Consider the following 21463-nt stretch of genomic DNA (forward strand, 5'->3'; position numbering starts at 1 on the left):
TACTCTCTGTTGCAGTGCACAGGCTTCTCACTGTGGTGGCTTCTCTTGTTGCGGTGCATGGGCTTCAGCAGTTGTGGTTTGCGGGCTCTAGAGCTCAGGCTCAGTAGTTGTGGCACACGGGCTTAATTGCTCCGTGGCATGTGGGATCTTCCAGGGCCAAGGCTCGAACCTGTGTCCCTTGCATTGGCAGGCAGATTCTTAACCACTGCACCACCAGGGAAGCCCTAGATTTTTTTTTTTAGACTCAAGATAACAGGGGGAGTGGGGTTCAAGGGATGGACAGAATGGGTGGATGTGCTTAGTAAATTTGTGAAATACTTTCTAAAAAAAAAAAACAATTTCTTTTCTTAAATAATTTATTTTCAATAAATTAATAGTTAAATAGCAATTTAGAATCAATGATTACAAACTCACAAAACACATCACCAAATAAAATCTTTGGTTGGTACCTCTAATCACATTCTATAAAGCACAATAATTCAATTTCAATTAAAAGGCATATGAAGATCACTGAACACTATTGGAAAGAGATGAGCCTAATAATGAGGTGCTTGGCCATTTTCAATCCTAAAATCCTTAGTGGCTGAACAGGGCTGTAGAAAGGCTGGACGCGCTGGCTCAGAAGATCTCACACTATGTCTTGGGCTGCACTAACTGTCCATGTGACATCTGGAAAGTTACTTCAAAACCCTCCGGACTGTTTTCTCCTCTGTAAAAGGAGGAGTAGAATTAGCCAATCTAATGATCTGTATAAATAAATGGGCCTGTTTATACTTGGCTTCCGGAAGTCTCCAGTGGTGCCCATAGCGGAACAAACACTTGTTTTCAAGTAACAGAGTAGCATAAATGATATAATCTGTCTAAAGTTTTCTTTTGGGTTCAAATGGTCCATAAAGAGATGTACCATCAGTGAACTAGAATTCATTTGAAGCATAAATTCTTACTACTGCAGTCACCAAGCCGTAAGTACAGGACACCAAGGAAGGCTGTGGAGTGATTTTAGAATTAGCTTCCAGTCTCACAGATACCTTGGCAAGGTTTTGGTCCATATAACTACAATTCCTTTTGACAGCCACTTTAACCTAACACAACTTGATACGCCAAAATCCAACTTGCAAAAGAAATCATTTAAGAGATGAATTACATTAAGTAATATTTTAAATGTTTATTCATTTATCATAGGAATTTCCTATAGGGTTTCTTTAAATAACTGTTCCCTCATTTAGTTTAATGATACTCAATCTCCTCACGACTTCTTGGTGGTACTCGGTTACTTTTCAGTGGAAAGGCCCTCTGTGCACAACAGACATGGCCCCAGCAGCAGAGAAATGCACTCATTCTGAGAAGAGCAGTAAAATCCCGTGTTCAGGCAAAGAGGTCTTCTCTGCCTTCCTCAGCAACATGAGGCTAATATAAAAATGCTGTCAAAAGTGTTACTTTGAGTTAATGCCAGATGAGAGAATAAGCAATATTACTCAATTGACAAACTGTCATCAAAGCTTTGAGATGTACTATCACCTGGTAGTTTGGGGACAAATTTAAGTCCACATAAGCTCATGAGAAAGAAATGCAAATTCGGGGAAAATCCCCTGGGCTCTGTGCTTATGTGTTTCCCAGGACTATTCTGGGTCTGTGGGGACATTTACTGAATGCAGTTTAAAGAAAGGACCTACACGGAAAATGCACTGTTTCTGATATATGTGTTGTTCTACAAGTGTCAACGCTGTGTAGAGTTTAAAGACATTATGACGTTGCTGTTTTGGGAGAATGAGATTTTGAGGGTGCCTCATCCAGATTTCTTCTAATCACCAAACCAAAGAGGCTCATTTCAGCGTTTCATAAATCAAATACCTTCTTTCTAGAGTGGCAGAAAATTTAAATTCCTCTATTGTGTATACATAATCTCAAATCCATCTATTTCCTACCTGTAGTTCAGAAGGTTTTGAAACCAATGTACCACCAAGAACTTTGGGGAAATAAAATGTCCCAGAGACAATCAAATGACATTATTTGTATTCTGGGCTCAACTATGGGATTCATTTTTGAATCTAAGCATCATCAGGGTGGCACATGGTGGCGAGTTCTGCCAGATCCACGCTGTTTCACTCATTTGTGGGTACCACCTCTCCCAGCGTAAGATTGAGCTAATGCTCCATAGCAGGGAAAACAAATCACATGTTCATTAATTCATTAGAGTCTGGTATTAACATCCCTATTGTCTACTCTAAATCTTTTGTTAAGCTCTCTGTTGAACGAGCTGTTAAATGGTAATATTTAGATTTTCATCATTATATTTGAATTTTACAGGTCTTAAGTCAGCAGAAACTCAGGCTAAATTAAAAGTTTTGATACCTGACATGTGAAACTAAGGGGTTAGAAAACCTATTTTAGCTAGCTGTTTTTCATAAGAAAACTATGAACTCTCGTAAATTATCAAGTCCTTTCCTCTCACAGGTATAATCCACCATTTGGCTTTAGAGATAACATATACATACACAGCCCTACGCAAGTGACACCTCACACGTCCATAGAGATAAAGGATGCAGAGCTCTTCCACAGGTATCTGCTGCCTTCCTGTGGTCCTCACATGTCAGGAGGCTCTTTTCTTCACAGATGTTCCTGCAAGTCTCCAGGTTGGTTTCTGCAAGGGCTATCTTTTCATTTGTCTTACGTTGTTCACCCTTGATCAAATATGCCTCATTTTTCAAAACAAACTTTAAAATATGTTCGAAGGGAAGCATTTTCTACTCATCCATCTGAGATCCATTTTGAGAAAACTTTCTTATAACTGAAAACATACTGAGTAAAACAGTGATTTTCAAACCAGTTTTTAACCTAAGGGTCTTTTTTTTTTTTCAAACAACATCTTATGCAGAACCCAGATTTATAACATAGACAGAGACAGGCTGATCTGACTGAAGCCCTGGGGGTAGGGGGTGACAGATGCCCAAGCCACGTTCCTCATGGTCTCCTTTCAGCATCCTGAAGCCGACCCTGAGCCACCTCCTATGAAGCTTAAATTCATGCCTCATAAATTATTCATCAGGTTGACTCTGGAACATGCAAAAGGCTGTCGACAGCTAGTTACTTCTGAACCAGTGCTGCCTGGGGTGACGACAGCCAGAGCCCCACTACGGAATGTGGTGGCTTGGGCCGGATGATGGAACCTGGTAATCACCAAGGAGAGTCCTGTCCGGCAGGTGGGGTCCTTGGGGGAAGAGGCCCAGAATACTTCCCGGAGCAGCCACTCCCGTTTGCTGTAGGCTTTGCTCCCCCAAGACCTTCACCAGGAAGTTGATGTACCTCATCGCCAGGCGAAGCGTTTCGTTTTTGCTCAGCTTCTTGTCGGGAGGGTGAGTGGGGATAAGCTTCCTCAGCTTGGCAAAAGCACTGTTGACGTTCTGCTGCCTCCACCGCTCCCTGGTGTTTGTGAAGATCTTTCTGGTCATGTTGGAGCTCCTGAGACGAGAAAGAGAAAGGGACCTGAGGGCCAATACCTTGTCAGAGGCCTGCTGGGTAGCACATGTCCTGCCAGGAACTTGAGATGTTAATCTCCACCCAGATCTTAGGAAATGCGCTGCCTCATTTCCAGGTGCTTTGAATCTTCCTTTGACAAGGGAAGAAAACATGGCAGAAGAAAGGGCAGGATAAGAACACCTTCCTTCAGCGTTTCTCTCCCTGGGTGTTTTGAAGCCTCCAGTTAAAAGGTGGTTTTATCCTAATATCCCTATTACTACTTTTATAACGAACTCTTCCTAATTGTTCAGAATCAGGCACAGTGTAGGATTGAGTACGTGTGTGAATAAAACATCTATTTGCTAATAGAGAGTTGAATATAGATTCTTTAAAAAGGGGGGTGCTGGGCTTCCCTGGTGGCGCAGTGGTTGAGAGTCCGCCTGCCGATGCAGGAGACACGGGTTCGCGCCCCGGTCCGGGAGGATCCCACATGCCGCGGAGCGGCTGGGCCCGTGAGCCGTGGCCGCTGAGCCTGCGCGTCTGGAGCCTGTGCTCTGCAACGGGAGAGGCCACAGCAGTGAGAGGCCCGCGTACCGCAAAAAAAAACAAACAAACGGGCGGGTGGGGGTTGTTGCTGAGATCCTAGGTTTCATTATTTGGAGTGAAGAAGGTGATAGCACAACTCTCCTCTTAGCCGGCCGACCTCATCTGCAGGATTGGGCCCGCTGTGTAAGAGCTAAAATATCTAGACTGGACCACATGTAGAGGAGGATGAACAGGGTGATGAAGAGCCTTGAAATCCGGCTGGCTGCGTGAGGAGCAGAAGTGGGGCTGTTGCGCGTGTGACAAAAGAAGAAACGGGGCAGGTGGGGGTGACGATTTGGCGTGGATGCTGCGGAAGATACCCAGGCTCTCCAAGGTTGAATTTGGATGACCTTTCCAACCCTGGGAGAGGTGATTATTATGGCATATTGCCAATTATTTATTGTGCCCTTTTTAACTTTTAGAGGCATGGGCCCCTTTGTTCAGGTGGCTTGGATTAACCTACGTTAATGGGAACCTTTATGACGCATCAGCAAACGAGCCACAGCCCAGCACCCAACGTGTGGTGCTCTTGGTTCATGGCTATCAGTTTGCTGCCTGCTCCAGTCTCAGCAACCTGGGCAGAGGGCCCCTTCCTGTGCCCCCAAAGAGTAGTAAATATTCCTAACTCCACACCTTCACGCATGCCATCTTCTGTCCCTTGAATTCCCTCCTCGCTGTCTTCTTGCCTATTTCTACACATTCTTTAAAGAGCAGATCAAATCCTCCTTTTCATTCCTATAAAGGCTTCCAGGCCATCCCAGAGCCTCCCATGCCCACAGCCAGTGGTGGAAGACAAAGGCTATTAGGAGAATTAAATAAGTTAATATTTGTAAATCACTATAACAGTGCCTGACACATAGTAATGGCTATAAAAGTGTTGGGGAATAAATACAACAAAATAATAAATATGTTTATAAATAAAAATGACTTGTGAGGTACTGAATATTCCTGTGGGGGTGATATCTTGTTTTCCTATAACCAAGCCTACTGTAATCTCTTGGCTTTTGCTGCCTTTGTTGCTTTATTTTAACCCTTCCTGTAGACCTGTTCTGTTCCATGGGTTTGTGGACACGGTTGGACTGGGTGCTGGTGCTCAAGGAGCTTATTGGATGGTCTGGTGGAGGAGGAGGCACATACATAAGCACTTAAAAATCACAGCAGAAGGTCCCACACACCAAGGGCCAAGTCCAGAGCTACACTTGATGACTAGAGAAAGGTGTAAAAGAACCATGTCAAGACCAAAATGATTGGGTCAACGCCACTGAACTTTTCCCTAAGTTCTACCTTTTTTCTATTTCTTTTTTTGAATTTTTGAATTTTATTTTATTTATGTTTTTATACAGCAGGTCCTTACTAGTTATCTATTTTATACATATTAGTGTATATATGTCAATCCCAATCTCCTAGTTTTATTTGGGCTTTCCTGAGGATATGAGTTTGTAGGTAAACATCCCGAATATCTGAGAAAAGTTATAAAAAGCGCCATGTAGAATGTCAGGCACTTGGTAGGTGCCTCTCAAAGTGCCAGTTTCTTTTCACACCTGTTGTTTGTGTTAACAGCCCATGTTGCAGGAAGGAGCTGGAGGGTTAAAAATCGGCACATATGGCACAAAAGGGTGGGCTGTGATGCAGACCTGGAAAAATGGCAGTCAACCCAACAGGGAGCTCTAGGGCAAAGAGTGACTGTAGAGGAGACCCCACTGGGCAGAAGTCACCAGATCCTGGCAGCGCTGCCACGCTCACTCATAGGCTGGGGGCTGCCGGAAGAACGGAGGCCCCATCCTGAGGGCACTGCCACTGAAGGCTGTCAGCTAACTGCACTCCCTGCAGCTGAACTACAAGTTTTTTCTTGAAGTGAGATCCCAGCAGCACACCCCTGTGTGATCTCCGCGTGTACCCAATGCCGAGAACACTGCTCTACTCTCCAAACAGGAGTTCTGAGACCTAGCAAAACTATGTTTGAGAAGGAAGCAGTATCTAGGGGATTAAGAAGTACAAACTATTATGTATAAAATAAGCTACAAGGATATATGCCCGCCAGGACATTTCCCCATGCAGGTTTTTGTTGCCTTTCCTGCTTCTGCCTGGGTTGGAGAGGCCAGTGCTGTGCTGAGAAGCCAGTGGTGAGCAGAATCATGGTGGCTCAAGTTCACCGGCTGGCCTCAGGCTCCCTCCATCAGCCACTTAAGTCTATTTCCTCTCTCTGTGGAGACACTCCTAGTTGGACCCATGATCCAAGACAGTCACATGCACTCGAAGCTTTACTATCAACACTTACTGACTCTACGTGCCAGACGCTGTGCTCACTGCTGGACACTGAGGAACCCACTGCCCTGTGACACACAGAGGGAAGCACAGGGGCTGTAGGAGCAGAGAAACAGCACCGAACTCAGGCATTCTAGGGGGCTTCCAAACTGAACGGGGTGATCCCCAAGGCCTCTCTTTCTATGCTGAAATGCCACAATGCCCTGCCCTTGCCTTTTATCTACCTAAGTTATTTCTAAATAACCTAGCCTTTGGATCTACAATGAAAATATGAGCTTTGTCAGACCTGTAGCCAGCTATACCTAAAATATGGAAGTTTGAACCTAAATCAAGGGGATTTAAAAAAACTATTCAGTTTTGCTCACACCAAGGCTGGTTGCTTTGCAGCCAGGACTGTGGAAGCAAAGTCACTTTTAAGCTTCTCTTGTCAAAAGAGGCTTTGGCTCATTCACTAGTCCCATGGGGGGTCTTTTTCAAGCTGGGAAGAAAAGATTAGGCAGGATAAACTAACTGGTGTTCTTCTGAGAGGGCTCCATCCTATTGTGAGAAGCAGACAGAGGAAATGGGGAGAAGAGAAGGCTTCTGAAACGCAGCCTTGCCATCCTAGGACGTGCTTAATAATTACTTGTTGACTTATCCTCAAGTGTGTTACTCTCCTTCTCCACAGGAGGAAATAGAAATCAGTGATTTAACAAGCTGGAAAAACTCAAAGTAGAGGTCACTGGAAAATTGCTAAGGACTTATTAAATCAAAGGAAAATGGCATTTAGTGTTTTTCCTGTTGCAAGGACTGACGGCTGCTAATCTTGATTCAGAGTAATTTACGAACTTAAAAAGTACCCCAGATGCCACAGAATCAGAGAACATCTGACAGATGTTGAAACAGGCGTGAAGTTTTTTTGTCCCAAGTCACGCATCCCTGTGTGGCAGAGCCTGTGTCCCAAGCCTGAGTATTTATGCATCTATGTCACCACTGACTCCTGCTGAGTCAGGGTCCATAACCTTTTTTGTGCCATGGACCTTTTTGGCAGTCTGGGGAAGCCTAGGGACGGATTTCATCTCAGAAAAAATGATTTCAAATACATAAAGGAAAAAGCTTTTGGTTCCCGTCTCAGAATAAGAGTTTTAAATGTATGAATTAAAATAGACACATAAAATAACCAATTATACTTCATAGGTATTAAAATAATTCTAAAAAGCAAGACAGTAATACCTGTGCTTCACTCTTAACACATTAAATAGATTTGTTACCATCATTTCTAAGTAGTGATGTTTAAATGATTTTTTCAGAAGATCTGCAACATCTGTAACATGAGTTGAAAGTATGATTTTTATTGGTGACAGAGTCATCAGCACTACTAGTGCCAAAGTAGTTTATTACTCACATTCATAAATAAAGGAAATGCTAAATTTAAACTAAAGGTCAGTAGACATAAAGATGTAATTTTTTCCCACCTAAATATATAGAATGCCTGAATTCTATCCACACACCCGAGTGGGTATGTGTCATGGGCCCCAGGCTAAGAATGTCTGGATAGGAGGAATGTCACAGTAAACTGAATAGGAATATAGGTGTGCACAAACTTCTACTTACACTGTCACCACAGAAGGTAACAGGTTACTGGAGAAAAGAACAATTATGCCCCCAGAAAAGTTGCTGCTTTTTTGTATGGGTGTTTCCTGGACACAGAGCCCAGGTCAACTAGAAAGGTTGCAGCACAGAAGTACAGCTAACATTCCTATGGTGGCCTGTCCCAGGCATTCAGACTCACACTGCTCTTTTTTCATAAAACTTTAAATATCTCTTTCTGGCCTTTGGTCCTGTGTATTTGTCTCTTTCATCTTTCTTTTAAAAGTAAGCAGAAACACTGTCCAGAAAGAGGGCGGTGAAGGGTGCTTTATACAATTGCGTTAGGGGAAGGTGCCTAACCTCCAACACTAGGCACAGCTTTGCCTTTTGAAGTTACTATAGAAATAACACATGATAACTTAAGAAAAAAAAATTCAAGCAGTACACAAGTGATAAAGCAAAAAATAAAAGACCATCCTTATCCATCTACCTATTCAAACTTATTCCCCAGCAGTAGCCAGTTTGGTGTGTGTATATATAATATATGTGTATATGTATATATATATATATATATATATATATACATATACACATATATATATCTTTTATATGAAATATACGTATCCTTTAAAAATCAGAATACATACTATTATGCAATTACTTTTCTCACTAGACAACTCTTCTAAATAAGTACATTTGCTATGAATGCGGGTCTTTGGGTGCGCTCCCGGCGCACTGGGAGCGCCAACTGTTCCAAAACGCGCTCAACACCCGCGCCTCGCCGCCCACCCCGCCCAACCTGCTGCCCTTGACCGCTTCATTCCCGGCTTTTCCCTTTTTCTTTGTATAACTTTTGCTCCCCTTCGCCGGCAGCGCCTGCCTTGCGACGAAGTTCAGGCGTCCGGGAAAGCATCTCGGCTAAAGTTTCGCACCTGCCAGGTGTCCAGGAGTCGCTCATCCCGCCGCAGAAGCTGCCTAAGCGGCCCTCGGAGACACATCCAGGGGTGCCCAGGCATCGGACACCAAGGCGCAGCAGCCCCGCCAACACGCGCTAGAGGACCCGCCAGGCTCCCCCGGAGCCGCACCACCGCCCCTGCTCCGCGAAAAGCCCCCAGGTTCTCTCACCGAGTCGCCTTGGTGGCTGCCACCAAGTCAACTCCACACCCCTGCCCTCCGCAGCGAGTGCGGCTCGGACTCGGGGAGCTGCGCCGGAGCCCGGCTGGCTCACAAGCCCCGGCAGTGCCCACGTCCCTCTCGGAGTCCACGCACCTCCTCTCCAAGATCCAGGAGCCCGCGCCGTAGTTGTCGCCCTCGGCTGGGCGCCGCGCCTCCGCTACCGCCTTTATAGGACACCGCCCTTTGTCTCGGGGACCCACGGGGCCACTTTCTGACCCGGACTCCGCAGGTCCCTCCCTCCCCCCTCCCCCCACCGCGCGCCCGCTTCCCGGGACCAGCCTCCCTGTGTTCTAGAAACGGAGCAGAGGCGGAAGGAGAACCCTGCTTTGCGTAAGGCTTGGGGACGGGAGGGGTCCTGCCACCTACCCGGCCACGGCAAAGCCGGGCGTATGACCTACCCACCCTCTTCCACGTCTACAAACCTCAGAAAGTCCATGCCACGTGGTTAACTCATCAGATGTCAATCATTTAAGGCCCAGTAAGTCTCCGACTGTAGTTCAAGAACCACTTGCTTCAGAATCATGGGTGAGGGGAGGCAGATGTCAATACCCACAACCCAGACCACCAGATCAGGTTTTCTGGGGATGGGGTCCGAAATCTGCGTTTTTACTAAGTATCCCAGCAGATGAAGATGCACAAAGAAATTTAACAATCACTGCACTGGACAGATCCCCAGATTTATTCATCCCAGCTTCCAGAGTGCCCCGGGGACCTGGTATTTCAGGGCCTCCTCATTGGTCTTCCTGATTCTGTACTTTCCTCTTTCCGTCCATTCTCCAACATCACCCAGAATGATCCTATGAAAACCCAAGTCAGGCTCCTGTCACTTCTCACTCAAAGCCTTCCCCTGGCTCCCCATTTCACTCAGAGTTAAGCTGAAGTCTTAACAATGGCTCCCAGATTTTACCTGACGCCCTGCGTTCCTTCTCTCCCCAGGGTGTACTCAGCTCTGGAACACTCCAGGCACCCTCCTGCCTCAGGGCCTTTGCACTGTCTGTTTCTACTGCCTGAAACACTCTTCCCCCCCAAGTTATCCAAATAGTTCCTTCCCTCACCTTTCATTCATTCAGAAATTATTATTGAGTGTCTGCTATGGGCCAGTGCCTGTTATAGGCACTGGGGATACAACTTTAAACAAAACAGACACAAATTCTGCCCTCAAGGAGCTGACATTCTTCAGGTCTTTGCTCAAATGTCACCTTCTCAACGAGGATTCTCTGACCACAATATCTAAAATTGCATGTTCACACACACAGGACTCTCCATCCTTCTGCCCTGCTTTATTCTTTTCCTTAGCACTCACCCCCATTTAGTAATATTTTACCCATTTATCTTGTCTGTCTCCTCCTCAAACCCAGTGAACAGGCATTCTTCAAATGCTGGTTGATAAATGAATGGGTAAGTAATAAAATTCTAGGCATCACACTCTCTGAAGGTACCAGCATAGGATTTGGCACAATAAATTCACAAATGCATTAAAGCTTAGTGGATAAGAGCAAAGGACTCTGGATTTGCATTACCCAGGTTGAAATCCCTGATGTACCCATTTATGTGACCCTAGGTAAATCATGTAACTTCTCCCTACCTCAATTTCCTCATCTGTAAAATTTAGCACTGTACCTAGTACACAGTCAGACTACTATAAATTTTACTGTGGTAAATTGTATTATTGTTACAACTACTGGCTCCCTTCCTTGTGAAAGGGTTATATAGCCCCTCCCATTGTCATGTGACTGGCAGTGCCTCCCTGTAGGTGAAGGGAGAGCAATTCCTCACTTCCTTCCAGGCTTGGCCATGTGACTTGCATCAGCCAATGGAATGTGAGCAAACTTGACATGGCGGTGATGGAACAGAAGCTCTAAAAGCCAAATGTAAAATAGATAGCTAGTGGGAAGCATCCGCATCCACATCCGCATAGCACAGGGAGATCAGCTCAGTGCTTTGTGACCACCTAGAGGGGTGGGATAGGGAGGGTGGGAGGGAGGGAGATGCAAGAGGGAGGGGATATGGGGATATATGTATACATATAGCTGATTCACTTTGTTATACAGCAGAAACTAATACAACATTGTAAAGCAATTATACTCTAATAAAGATGTCTAAAAAAAAAAGAGTGATTGCTGGTTGGGGTTAGTCATGAGAAAGTAATGTTTGGGGTTGCTCTCTCAGCCTGGAAGCCATAAAGCAAACCCAGAGCCAACCACAGCCTTCACGTCACATGAGTGAGGAATAAATCTTTGCTGTTGTAAGCCACTGAGATTTGGGGGTTGTTTGTCCCCCTCCTCAAAAAAAAATGCATACAGTTACTATAAATTAAAAAGTTGTTGAACAAACTGCTAGTCCTCAGAAGGCAGGAAAGTGAAGAAAATTCTGTATCCTTTAAGGAGTTCACAGTCTTTGGGAGGAAGCGGACATGACAAAAATGACTAAATACAAGATAGACAGTCCTGAGTGCCCGAGAGTATGAAATTGGAGTTAAGGAGGCAAAGATTCTAGCTGGAGGATCAGCAGTTGCTCGTGGGAGGGATGCCATTTAAACTAGGCCTTGAGGCAGGGCTGCCTCTGACATATGTGGCGCTCAGGACAGGGTACACATGGAGACTCCCGACCCATCCCCATTCCCATTTTTTTCCCCACCCCCTTCTCTGTGAAGGGTCTTGTGTATATGATGTGGAATCCCAGCCCACACGGGCCTAAGGAAGAGCCCTGTGAAGGTTCTGAAAATAGACTCAGGGCCATTTGAGCAGAAATGCAGGGGTTCTGGATATACAGAGTGTGGTATAAATTCAGGGATCCCTGATACCCTGGCTGTGGTCTAGAATGTGGGAAATGGGCACCTGGTGGGCACTGGAGGAGGACCAGAGCAGGTGCATCTAAAGCACAGACTCCAAGGCAGCGTCCCCGAGCACCTGGGTGCAAAAGTGGGAAATGCTGGATAGGAACTACATACGTTCCTATCGTGTGTAGGAGGAGAGGGCGGTCCATATGAAGGCAACTGTGTGCCTTGAACATGGGAGTGATATGTTTTGATTTACAGTTACGAGCCTCATTCTGGTGGCAGTCAGTGGATGGATTAGAGGGTGGGTTGGACAGAATGAATGGGTCAATTATGCATAGGCACCAAAGGGGCCTTTGGGAACATACTCTAATATTTGCAGTGAGCAGCCCTGATTTGTCCTTTCTGCCGTGTGTCTCTGTGTGCCACTGAGGGGAACTGCTGCCTCATGGTGCCTCATGGTGCCCAGGTCTCCCACCCTACCTGTTGTACCTCAATCCTGATAGAGGGCATGTTGGAATTTAAACCAAGAACCTACATTACCCTTTCTCTCAGCCAAAAGCCTGCGTGGTAATATATTCTTAATGGCACGTTCTACAGTTGTAAAAAAGAAGTGTAGCAACTAGGAAGCAAGACTGGAAATGTGTGAAGCTAAGATAAGCAACAGTAAGTGTCAAACAGGATCTGTGTACAAGTGGACGAGGACTGAGAGACGGATGAGGGGAAAGATGAGGGCTGTGGAGAAGGGAGCACATGTGTTGGCACAGTGCAACCAGGGTCGACATCTGTTTTCTTCTCTGAAGTTTCTTCCATGTTATTGTTGGTTTTATAATTTTTAAAACGGGGGAAACCGTCTTGGTGCAGCATTCCACTAGCAGTGATGCTTCAGCGTGATGGGCCCTCTCCCATCCTGGTCTCCCAGTGTGGAGAGTTTAGGGGCTAGGTCTTGCAGGGGAAGGGGTTGAAGTAGGAATTTACATAATCCGATTATTGGGGGATTAGGTTTGGGCAGCTAAACGCCTCTGTGTGCTTGAGCTAAAACCCTTACTATTCATGGCTCTCACCGCCCCCTGGAGAGACTGCACCTGCGGGTTCCTGGGGAGGGACAAGAGGGTTGCGGAGAGAAGAGCAGGTCCCTAGGAGGGCTGGGGCATTGTCAGCCTCTCTGGTTCTGCTGTCTTAATTGATCTGTCTGGATTAGCCTGTGAATGCTGGATCTCTAGTCCTGTGTTCTGGGGCTGTTAGCTTCAGAAAAGACGAACCTGAGGTTTTCAGAAGGGACTCCTGTGAGCCCAGGTGGCTGTGGACCAAAGTCATTTTGGCTGGAGGTCAAGCGTCAGCTCCATCCAGTCTCTCATTCTCTTTGCTTTCTGTATTTTGTAAAAGGAACATGCATCATCAGTGAGAAAGGCGTCAAAACACCTTATTCAAAAAGATATACTTACGCATAGTCAAAAAAGCTTAATTTTCCTTATTCTTTTTTTTTTTTTTAATTAATTAATTTATTTATTTTTGGGTGTGTTGGGTCTTCGTTTCTGTGCGAGGACTTTCTCTAGTTGCGGCGAGCGGGGGCTACTGTTAATCGCGGTGCGCGGGTCTCTCACTGTCGCGGTCTTCCAGGTTGCGGAGCACAGGCTCCAGATGCGCAGACTCAGCGGCCATGGCTCACGGGCCCAGCCGCTCCGCGGCGTGTGGGATCTTCCCGGACCGGGGCACGAACCCACGTCCCCTGAATCGGCAGGCAGACTCCCAACCACTGCGCCACCAGGGAAGCCCTCCATCCAGTCTTAAAACTCCCTTCTTCCCCGCTCATTCTCAACCCCCTTCCCAATCCCCAAATCTGCATATCCAGGCCCCAAAGCATCCATCTATTTCTCCATTTACCCAGTCATACATTCAGCCCCACTTCCACCCATCTATTGTTAAGCTTCCATCAATTTATTCATCACATGAATTAGCTGGTTCTTGATAGTTAATAAAATTTACTAGTAAATCCTAGATAGATTTTGTTCCTTCAAGTGTGCTACCTTGCAAGTCAATTTTGGTACTCTGACATATGAACTTTGACATTTTCACATTCATTAAAAAAGTGTTATATACAGTTATTCAAAGTGAGACAGGCTGAGACCTGGGCCCCTTTGCTGCAGTGCTGCAATGCTTGCACCTGGGCACACCTCTCCTCCAGCAGCAAAATACAAAGAAACTGTCTGGGACTAAAAATAACTGTGTGCATGCGCAGTTGGGACAAATTCTGGACAAAAGGTACAAAGAGACCAAAAAGCCCAACTGCCACTTTTGAAGAGCCTGGGGCCAAAGCAGGGCACTGTTCATGCCCTCTGCACACTAATATGTATAAAATAGATAAATAATGAGAACCTGCTGTATAGCACAGGGAACTCCACTTTGCTGTACAGTAGAAACTAACACAACATTGTAAAACAACTATACCCCAATAAAAAATAAACTAAAAAAAAAAAAAAAAACCCACCACCTAAGGGGTGGGCAAAGCACCTAAGCCACCCCTCCGGCCCAGCCCCTGGACATACCCCGGCCTTCGCCCCATATAAGGAACAAGCTCGCTGCCCCCTCAGGGAGCCAGCAAACAAAGGAACCTGTGGTTTGTTCTCGCTCCCCGATGCTGCAAAAGGGGCCCCAATAAAGCCTTGCCTGAATTGCTTCTCTGGCCTCTAGTCAATTTTCATTGATTGGGGAAGGCCAAGAACCCTGGTCAGTAACAAATGCTTTCAAAAATATCTCTGTATTTACATTATCAACTTTCTCATTCCTCATGTTATGTGTTTAGGACTTCTCTCTCCTTTATTAGCTTTGCAGAGCTTGTCCATTTTATTTTTCTCTTAAAAAACTACCTCTGTGGTTCACCATTTTCCTGATTTTCTAATGTATTAATTTCTACTATATCTTTATTTTTATTTTTTTATTTTTTGGACTTTCTAGGTTTCATATTTTTTAATTGAGGTAACTGGTTTATAACACTATATAAGTTTCCTGTGTACAACATTCTATTTCAACTTCTGTATACACTACAGCGTGCTTACCACCGAAAGTTTAGTTTCCATCTGTCACCATACAGTTGACCCCCTTTAAGCCATTTCGCCCCCTCCCCTTCCCCCCTGGTAACCACTATTCCATTTTCTTCATCTAAGTTTTAGTTTTTGCTTGTTTAATATTTCACAGATGAGTGAAATCATACTGTATTTGTCTTTATCTGACTTATTTCACTTTCTACCATATCTTTATTAAATCTGCTTTTTCATTTGCCTATGTTTATTTTGTTCTTTCTCCATCTCCCATTCTTAGATTGTTTATTAATTTTCATTCTTTCTTGTTTAATAAGAAAAGCATTTCAGGCTATGAATTTTCTTCTGATATACCTTTGGTGTCATCCTTCACTTCCATTTGCAGTATCTTTGCCATTAGCCTCTAACATCTGTTACTTTAATTTTTCTTTTTGAAACTTTTAAAAAATTTCCTTATCATTGTATTTTTTGGTAACCATGTGCTATTAACTTGTAATTTTATTGCAGTGTAGTCAAAGGTATGCTCCATATTGTTTTTGCTTTGGGATATTTATTAAGAGTTTCTCTAGGTAAAACATATGATCAACTTCTATAAATGATCCGTAGGTAATAGAAAAGGAGGTATATCCTTTGTTTGAAAAATAAAAAATTTTTTATATACATCCATTAAATTGATCCTCTATATTCATGGGAGTTTGGGTCTATTTGATCTGTTAGAGAGAGTTATGTGAAAATCTCCCTCTACTGTTTTGTGTCTGTTCCTTCCTTTTGTTTTTTCCAGAGTGTTTGCTTTAAATCTTTATATCTTGAGATACAATGCATTTTGCACATAAAGACTCTTGGAAGTTTTATTGACTTAAGAGAATTGTGCCCTGTGTCAACATAAAATGATCCTCTTTGCCTTGCTTCTTCTCATGAATTCCATTTTGTTTTGTGATATTACAACTCCTGTTTTTAAATTTGCATTTTCCAAATAAAACTGTGCCAATTCTTTTACAACTAAATTTGTCAGTATGCGGGTGTTACTTTCGGTCATAGGTTTTATCTTTCTGTGACATTTTATTTGGGAAATTTAAATTCCTTTGAATCCTCTGGTTTTTTAAAAGAGCCCCCATCTCCATTTTGAATTCTTTAAAGCAAGTCTCACTCTAGTTTACTTGCTTCTGATGAATGAATGCAAGACAGCATTGACTCATTTCTCCAAACAGCTGCCTTCAGCTTGCCCTGCTTTCCGTCAGAAGTCACATAGCTTGTTTCTGTGAAATGAATGCTTCTAAGGCCATGGAAGGAGTTCCTGGTGATTGCTTAATTTGTTTTTTAAGGAGATGAGAAGAATATTCTGGCTGCTGTATGGAGGGGGCCAAGAAATGATGTGGGGAGACTAGGAAGCTGTGACAGGAATACAGACGAGAGAGGATGAGGGCTTGACCTAGGGGGTGGCATCGAGCACCAACTCTGGGCCACACACTGAATTCTCTACCCCTACTATGTAGCACTAAGTACTAGGTGTCACACTAGGCATTTCACCCAATTTTCTCATTTAATATGAGAAATTATATATTTTCATTATAAAGTTACATAACAAGGTGTTATCCTAGACAAAACAAAATATCACTCCCCCACAATTTAGCTCCCAAATAAATTGAGTATTCACCTAAATTCTAAAATGTATGCCCAAAGAAACAAGCCTTCAAATGCAGCTGACTGTTTTACTTGCAATTTTTACACAAACATCTTTTCAGAGCCAGCAGGGGCTATAAATTCTCATGGGTGTTAATGTCACTCCATTCACAGGACCCACAGGGCAAACTGATTAGCTCACCTCCTCTTCCCACCTCCCCTACTCTAACCTCCCCTGAATGAAAAATAACAGAGCAAGTAGATGCTCTATGATGAAAGTGGGTGATGTGGGAAAACAGGGTGCGTGGAAGGGAGAAATACACTTATGTGGCCCACATCTTTACCCGAGCATTGGGAGGGATGAGAGCTTTGGTCTTCTCTCCTAAGGAAAGAGAGATCTGGCTGTTTCATCATCATTTCGGGACTTCCCTGAGGTCATTCCCTAGTCATGACAGAAAAGTAAAGATGCTAAAATCTTTAGACCAGAGTCCCTGAGGCACACATGTTTCGTGGCCCTGGACACACTCACAGATAGGAACAACAAAGGAAAAAAATTATACTGATTTAGGAGGAAGCACACCTGCTGTCCACTGGGCTTTTCCCCCCGGCAGCACACTGTGACTTTCAGTGACAAAGGAGGAGAAACAATATTACTCTGTAAATAAGTTATCCTTACTTGGAAGCTTGCCACAGCCTGTTACCAAACATCCTCCATCTAAGAAGTAGCGAACGAACGTTGAATCTCAGGGATGGTCCTCAACTGGATCCACGTGTAAGGAGCCCTGTTTGAATAAAGAAGGTGGAGGTGGGGAGAGTGATCCAACCACAATCCGGAATCAGATTTGCAAAGGTTCCCTGTGCTGTTGTTCATCTGCCCTGTTGATGCCCTTTCTTCCTGTCTCCCCTCTTTTCTGTCTGCTAACCCAGTGCTTTGCCTGGGATAAGCACAATGATGAGGCTACTGGTTTGCATTTAAGTAGAGGAATTTGTTAATTGGTCTAGAGGCTCACTGCTGCATTGTAACTTTCTCAATTAAACTGGCCACTTATTTAAGAAATAAAAAGCTAGTCAAATTGCAAAAAAAAAAAAAAATTACTCTTCTGAGCCTGTTTTCTATAAAATGGGAGTAATAAATACTCATTGATATGCTGTGGACTAAGTGGGAAAAGGTACTGAGAAATACCAAATGGAAAGCAGTTTTGTATAGCAGCTGAGACGCCTTTCCTTAGGCTTTGGAGGCAGACTGGTGTTTGAATTCCTGCTCTGACACCAGCTGCCATCCTGGGCAGGTTACTTAACTACTCCCAGTTTCAATTTTCTCAGCTGTAAACTGGAAATAATATCAACTTCATAGATTATTGTAAAGACTCAGTGCACTAACGTACATGAAGTTAGTGACTAGGAGTAAATGCTTTAAAACGGTGGTAACAGGCATCTAATAAAATCATACTTGCTCAATAAATAATCATTTTATTACCAGAAAACTCTATCCAAAAACTAGATGGGGAATATGAACACATGCCTCTAATTTCCTCCAAAGGGTACTTTGATATTTTTCTTTCATTTGTCCCACTCAGTATCCTGGCTCTCACCTCTCTCCTTCCAGTTGCTTTGGGTCCTGTGCTACTAAGAAGCATTTATTTCCTTCCACTAATAGAAGCCAACATCCCAGGGCTGGATGGATTAAGGAGATGTCAGAGAGGGGGGAAAGAAAAGCTTCCCTTGAGCATCAGCCTGTCTCTTCCAGTTAATTTTTGCTCTCCAGCTCCCCAGACCCAGTACCCCTTGGTAACTGCCCCCCACCACACACACACACATTTCTCCACCAAGACACCTGGTGTTGAGGCCAGGCGGGTATTTCTGTACAGAGCAAATGTTGACCATCGCAGCAAAAACTAGGACACGTAACTGCCTCAAGTGAGTGGGCTTTTCCTCCCTTAGTTACCAATTAGCGGGACACACAGCCCTGGGTGTGCCCAGCTGCTGACGCTCTCAAGACCAGGCTGGCTTGGCCTCAACTTTGTAGGCCTGGAGCTGTGAGTGCTTCTATTTCCAGCCAATAAACCGAAGTGCAGTGGGAAAGCAAGGGTGGTGAGGGTGGGCAGAACCAGGTTCGGAGAAAAGAAAGGGGTGGGGTGCGACTCCCCTTTTCCACTTTACGTTCTCTGCTCTTTGTATAAGAGACATGATTCATCAACGGGTCCCCTAGATAAGGATTTAGATGCTCTGTGGGCAGCAGATAAGAGTGCAGCCTTCTTGCAGAAAGTAAATTCATTGAATACTCCCCATAAAGTCAATAATGTCAGACTTATCAGCTGTCCTCATTCCCCATGCAGCCCCGGGGGACCAGGACTTGAAATAAAGGCCACAGCTCCAGGGGCTGGAGAGAGAAGGTGCAGAATCGGGCTGGGGAGGGTCCTCTGTCTCCCTGGGCTGAGTTTTAGGCAGGTGGGGGAAATCTGCCAGGCCTGAGCTGCCCAGAGCCCTCAGCTTCCCAGACTGACAAATCCCAAACCAAATACATATACTGAGGGGATGAGGGAGGCACTCCCTGACCCCTCAAATCCAGCAGATGTTTTCAGGAGGCTCCCCTGGGGCATCTTAGGAAGATTAAAGGATGTTATTTTAAATCTAACCAATAAAAAACCTTCAGAGGAAACCTTGACTTCTCACCGCAGTTCTCACCTCTGCTTTTCATAACACAGATACTTCTGCACTACCCAAGAGCACATCCATCTCTTCTAGCTGGTGGAGATTTGGTTTCTTTGCAAATTGTCTGAAACAAGTGGGTTATCAGCTGAGGTTTCAGACCCGATTTTGAGATTTACACTGTAGCTGACTGTTTAACAAGATATACCTGTGCTTGGCTCCCCTCCATCCACCACCCCTATGATCCCAGCAGATGGGGACCCAAGCTTTCCTGGGGGGATAGGAGGTAGGGTAGAGAGAGTGATGTCAGTTGTTAGCAAAGCTGTGCTCCTAGTACAACTAGAATACCTCTTCTTCACCCTTTGGAGACCAGAGTCTTCAGAGGTGAACAGACAATAGGGAAATGAGGACCAGGTTAAGACCCCGAACTGAACACCTCTATGGGCCCATCTCCTTTCCTGGCTTCAGTTCCCCAGATCCCAGAGCTAGGCCTTGTGGTGTCCCCACAGGGACAGCCCATCCTGTCCTGGCTTCTGACTGAAGCAGCAGGTGTAGAAATAGCTCCAGCCTCTTCCGCACAGCTCTCACATTGCCTGCACTGTGGTGCCCAGGCCTAACTCTGACTTCCCCAGAGCCTAGGACCTCACTACCGACTCTCCTGCCCCAATTCATCTAACTGAGCCTTGGCCCTCAAATGCCTGTTCTAATTCCTGAAGGCCCCTGGGTAAGACCCTACCCTGGTCCCAGCGTGCTTTACTGAGGCCGGCAGCACTGATCTTGAGCCCCACTTCCCAGAGCAACACCAAGTGCCCCTCAGCCTCAAGCACTTCCTGCCCCTGGACTCCCTGTGTCCATGCCTGGCACTGGCTGGGAATTCCTAGGATTGACCTTACCTGAGCCACCTGAGTGGCTTACGACCACCTGGCTAAGTCTCTGTCCTCTGTCCTGCAACTGTAGGGATCCCAGGGTTTGGGGGATGAGTCTGTGTGAACCTAAATTTCCCCAAATCCCTACTCCGCCCTTGAAAGAACTTCATGAATTGAGTCAATGAATGAACCTCGGCCCTTAGCACTGTGGCTGTGAGTAGTAATCTAGTCAGAAGTGTTTATTGAAGGCATCATGCTCTGATTCAAATAAAACTTCTCCATTTTCTCTCATCCATACTTTACAGCAGGATATTTACTGCCCCCACAGTCTGCTCCTTGCCCACCTTTCTAGTTGTATCTTTTACTATTTCTCCATATATAGACAGATGGTCTTTTTCACTGTCCCATAAAGCCCATTCTGGGACTGTACTGATTCCTTCTGTTCAAGAATGCTTTCTTCCCTTTCTTCATTTATTCAAATTTTCTGCTCGTTAAGTCTTAAGATCCGCTGGACTTCACTGTCCCTCTCCCTGTCCGCCTTCCGGGAGCTTTTTCTAGCCTCAGGCCACCTTCTACAAAGTGTGGGATCTTTGGTTCCCCTACCTAAGCCTGGTCTTTGAAATTCAATTCTTTTAAGTGTTATGTTGTTTGTTGTTTTTTTAAACAATTTTATTGGAGTATAATTACTTTACAATGGTGTGTTAGTTTCTGCTTTATAAAAAAGTGAATCAGCTATATATATATACATATGTCCCCATTTCTCCCTCCCTCCCACCCTCCCTATCCCACCCCTCTAGGTGGTCACAAAGCACCAAGCTGATCTCCCTGTGCTATGCGGCTGCTTCCCACTAGGTATCTATTTTAGGTTTGGTACTGTATATATGTCCATGCCACTCTCTCACTTTGTCCCAGCTTACCCTTCCCCTTCCCCGTATCCTCAAGTCCATTCTCTACTACATCTGTGTCTTTATTCCCATCTTGCTCCTAGGTTCTTCATGACCATTTTTTGTTTTTAGATTCCATATATATGTGTTAGCACACAGTATTTGTTTTTCACTTTCTGACTTACTTCACTCTGTATGACAGACTCTAGGTCCATCCACCTCACTACAAATAACTCAATTTCGTTTCTTTTTATGGCTGAGTAATATTCCATTGTATATATGTGCCACATCTTCTTTATCCATTCATCTGTTGATGGACACTTAGGTTGCTTCCATGTCCTGGCTATTGTAAATAGAACTGCAATGAACATTGTGGTACATGACTCTTTTTGAATTATGAAACCATAATTCAATAATTCAATTTTCTCAGGGTATATTCCCAGAAGTGGGACTGCTGGGTTGTATGGTAGTTCTATTTTTAGTTTTTTAAGGAACCTCCATACTGTTCTCCATAGTGGCTATATCAATATACATTCCCTGCAACAGTGCAAGAGGGTTCCCTTTTCTCCACACCCTTTC

At 44.6% G+C, this 21463-nt stretch overlaps 2 protein-coding genes across 6 annotated transcripts in view; both read right to left on the bottom strand.

Moving 5' to 3' along the window:
• Positions 1–378: 378 nt before the first annotated feature.
• Positions 379–17240, bottom strand: TAL2 (TAL bHLH transcription factor 2). 4 transcript variants are annotated; one of them, XM_007122645.4, is made up of 2 exons: positions 17162–17240; positions 379–3459 (listed from the first exon to the last, which is right to left on the bottom strand). In XM_007122645.4, exons 1-2 carry the CDS (start codon positions 17191–17193, stop codon positions 3132–3134), a joined length of 360 nt encoding a protein of 119 aa, XP_007122707.1. In that variant the 5' UTR covers positions 17194–17240; the 3' UTR covers positions 379–3131. The 4 variants fall into 4 exon arrangements, with proteins under 4 accessions (XP_007122707.1, XP_028349529.1, XP_028349530.1 ...); XM_028493728.2 differs by lacking the exon at positions 17162–17240 and adding an exon at positions 9145–9297; XM_028493729.2 differs by lacking the exon at positions 17162–17240 and adding an exon at positions 9001–9119.
• FKTN (fukutin) overlaps positions 17180–21463 on the bottom strand; it is a 94536-nt gene continuing 90252 nt past the window's right edge. Inside the window, exon 11 of one of the 2 annotated variants that reach the window (XM_028493722.2) lies at positions 17180–17267. In XM_028493722.2, coding sequence (XP_028349523.1) covers positions 17242–17267 — 26 coding nt within the window. In that variant the 3' untranslated portion in view covers positions 17180–17241. The remainder of the gene's footprint in view (positions 17268–21463) is intronic. The other variant, XM_028493718.1, reaches the window with a different exon arrangement.

Source organism: Physeter macrocephalus, chromosome 9 (assembly GCF_002837175.3).
Source record: "Physeter macrocephalus isolate SW-GA chromosome 9, ASM283717v5, whole genome shotgun sequence".
In the NCBI taxonomy this organism is placed as follows: Eukaryota; Metazoa; Chordata; class Mammalia; order Artiodactyla; family Physeteridae; genus Physeter; species Physeter macrocephalus.

Bases quoted from the DNA above. Each gene is read 5' to 3' on its own strand.
- TAL2 (XM_007122645.4), bottom strand. From the start codon at position 17,193: ATGTTTGGTAACAGGCTGTGGCAAGCTTCCAA. The intron at 3,460-17,161 runs GTAAGGATAACT...TTCTCGTCTCAG, and splicing joins AGGCTGTGGCAAGCTTCCAA to GAGCTCCAACATGACCAGAA.